Genomic DNA, 3,206 nt, shown 5'->3' on the forward strand with positions numbered 1-3,206 from the left:
AACATGATTTTTGTGTTAGTATTAATTTTTCCTTCAATTGTTATCAGAACGTTGTATGGAAATCATGTTATGCAAACTAGCTCAAATGAAGCAAATTATTTAGGGATGACAATTGATCGGGTTTGGGTCGGCTATAGGTATTCCCAAAATCATACCCGGTTATTAAAGTCCATCCCAAACCTGTCGGGTTTTAATTGGGTAATTACCCGTTAGGTTTCGAGTTTTTCCATCGGTTTCGGGTTTCCTATCAGGTTTTGATAACACACCCGTCGGGTATACCCGGATCAAAACCCGCTGGGTTTTGACAAAATATAACTAATCGATTACAAAGATGGTTACCATAAAGATAAAATATCTCAAATAATTAACATAAACAAGTTTTGAAAAATGATGTATTTTGAATAGAGAGAGAGAGAGAGAGAGTGTGTGTGTGTCTATATATATATATATATAAAAGCTATATCGGGTACATAGGGTTTATAATCGGATAAATGAGTTTATGTTATCGGATAATCGGGTATATTAGAAACCCAAACCCGCGAAAAATAACTAATCCCAAACCCGTCCCAAGCCCTAATGGGTTGGGTATTACCCGTCTCATTTATGTCGGGTCTCGGATTTTCCCATCGGGTTCGGGTTTCATTGTCATCCCTAAAAATATTCACTAAATTGAATGGGTTAACATTCTATCTTTTATGTTGTCATTATGACAAAGTCTACAAGCGCCCTGAAACTTAAAAAAAAAATTCTTGGCGTAGCTAAGAAAAACATGGTTCTTGAAGAACATCCGTCGTTACATTTTTTAATGTTCTTCTTTCTTTCGATGGGTGGTAAATTGATAAATATACCAATAATAACACTCTCTTCTGTATTTAAACTGAGTTGTTAGAACTACTATTGCATGAGAAGTCTTATTCCTGAAATTTGTTCATAACCAAAATTCTTTCAATTATACATATATGATACTGAGAATAGATTTTTCAATAGAAAGAGTGTTCTCGGGTACGTTTTCGCACGTGCAATTTTTTAAGTTCATTTTAAAAAAAATCTTTTTGTGATATAAAGAAAATTAATTGATGTGCACATAGTATAGATATAAGAGCATTCCCAACCCATCCCCCATAATTATGTGATGAGAACTAGTAAATTATAGGGTGGAGTTTTGAATGGTTGTGAGTGTAAATTATATGGTGAAGAGAGAAATGTAGTGATTTTTTATAAATTTGGGTAAACAAAGTTTGTTCCTATTTTTTTTAATATTTTTTGAGTTGGTTGTGAGTAAAGGAGAGAGAAAATTATAATGATAAGAATATAAAAGTATTATCTAATTAAACAGGAAAGAGATGTAGTGTTTTGTAGTGTAATTATAGTAATAGGAATGGAAGACGGGATGTGATACATTTTTTCATATACGTTATATAATTATTTATTTTACTTGTAATTTTATAATTGAGATTATCACATGTATGACACAGACTCTAAAACTAGTGAGAATAATATTTTAAAAGACATTTTAACATAAAATTCAAATTCTTAGTAATTTTTTTACAAGAGTTTGGTTTTAACGTACCTCTTTTGTCACAACCTTAAAAAGCATCGCAATCCATGTATGACAAGTATTAATTAAAACTGTAAACTACAAGAAAGATATCGTATTCTCTGTTACAATATTTTTATATTATAAAATAATAGTGTTAACAATTAAAACACTTGAAATAAATAAGATAAAATATGCACCAAACAAATAATGGTACGTTGTTATTGACAGCACATGACTGTATGCATATATATCCAACCCCTTTCATATTCTAACAGAACTTGCTTTCATCTCTTCAATGGCTAAGGTTCATCCTCAAACTCCATCATCACCACCACCATCATCTTCATCTTCATCTTCATCATCTCCATATGTAAGTTCAAAGCAAGAGTTCTTCACAATATGGATGAAGTCTCTAGTGTACAACAGCCATGGATGCACTGTATACAATTCAAATGGAGAAATCGTTTATCGGGTTGATAATTATGACACCAAATGCAGCTCACAAGTTTATTTGATGGATATTCGAGGCAACGTTCTTTTCGCGATACAACGAAAGGTAGGAAATAATCCATTCATTCTACAATTCACCATCCTTTTTAGTTTAAAAATTCAAAACACCATCTAACTCAATGTTTTAAACTTAATGCAGAAATTAAGAGTTTTTGGATGTTGGGATGGATACAAGTGGGATTTTTCAAAGAAACAACGATGGTTTCGTGTGACGAGAAAACGCCGAATGACTCATGTGGATTTAGGAGTTGGTGAAGGAGATGGTTACAAGATTGTTAAAACGGGAAAACTAGGGTTTAAGATTGTGAATGTTGATCAAGATGGTGGGTTGGTTGCTGAGATTAAACCAAAGCAAACAGCTTCAGGTGTTGATCTTGGAAATGATGTTTTCACATTAACAGTGGAGCCTGATGTTGATCAATCATTGATCATGGCCATCATTATGGTTCATGGGTTGATCCATCGTCAACTCTAAAGATATATATATTTTTTTACAAAATCAAGGTTCAAGATTCTGAATCTTGATCAAGATCATACTTGATTTGATTGCGGGTTCCGTTTTATGAAATTATGTTCCAAAGAATTGAAGATGGTACTCACAAAATGAAGATCGGATGCAAGAGGCGAATATTGAAACGAAAGCTTTGTTATTAGTTGTAAATCATACAAACTTTGCTTCGTTTTTTTGGTAATTAGTTGTGCTTTAGGTGGATGTAATATTCAATTTTTTTTCAACAAATTCAATACAATTTGTTGCTACCCATGTGAAATTGATCATGTGTTTTCTTACACACATATATATGTAATAATTATAATATTTGCTGTATGTATCTTGGCATGATAAAACAATTGCGTAAAAATATTGTTTGTCTCGAGGAAGATTATAAGTTGGATCTAGTCAAACCTATTATAAATTATTATGAAATTTCATATGCGTTTTAAGGGGTTGGTTATAACAATATTGACAATTAACTTTGTTTCATACTTGTAAAGTATATGGTTATTAGTTGCTAACTAAAATTGTTAATAAACTGTTACAAATCAGTTTAACAACTTTATAAGATTTCAAGGTTATATATCCAAACAATCCCTAAATATTAAATAAAACTATATTTATGTTTATGTAAAAAAACCTAGTAAATGATAAACAAAAAAG

At 31.3% G+C, this 3,206-nt stretch overlaps 1 protein-coding gene across 1 annotated transcript; it reads left to right on the forward strand.

Annotated features, from left to right (window-relative positions):
* Positions 1 to 1,760: 1,760 nt before the first annotated feature.
* Positions 1,761 to 2,704, forward strand: LOC143613414 (protein LURP-one-related 11-like). The gene is made up of 2 exons (XM_077087121.1): positions 1,761 to 2,096; positions 2,190 to 2,704. The coding sequence occupies exons 1-2, from the start codon at positions 1,836 to 1,838 to the stop codon at positions 2,523 to 2,525; spliced, it is 597 nt and encodes a 198-aa protein (XP_076943236.1). The 5' UTR covers positions 1,761 to 1,835; the 3' UTR covers positions 2,526 to 2,704.
* Positions 2,705 to 3,206: the final 502 nt, after the last annotated feature.

The sequence above is a fragment of the Bidens hawaiensis genome, unplaced genomic scaffold (assembly GCF_021521415.1).
Source record: "Bidens hawaiensis isolate Kalapana, Puna unplaced genomic scaffold, B.hawaiensis_p1.1 tig00037319_1, whole genome shotgun sequence".
Taxonomy (NCBI): domain Eukaryota; kingdom Viridiplantae; phylum Streptophyta; class Magnoliopsida; order Asterales; family Asteraceae; genus Bidens; species Bidens hawaiensis.

Coding starts and splice junctions, on each gene's coding strand:
- LOC143613414 (XM_077087121.1), top strand. CDS start 1,836: ATGGCTAAGGTTCATCCTCAAACTCCATCATCACCACCACCATCATCT. Junction 2,097..2,189: donor TTTTCGCGATACAACGAAAG/GTAGGAAATAAT, acceptor AACTTAATGCAG/AAATTAAGAGTTTTTGGATG.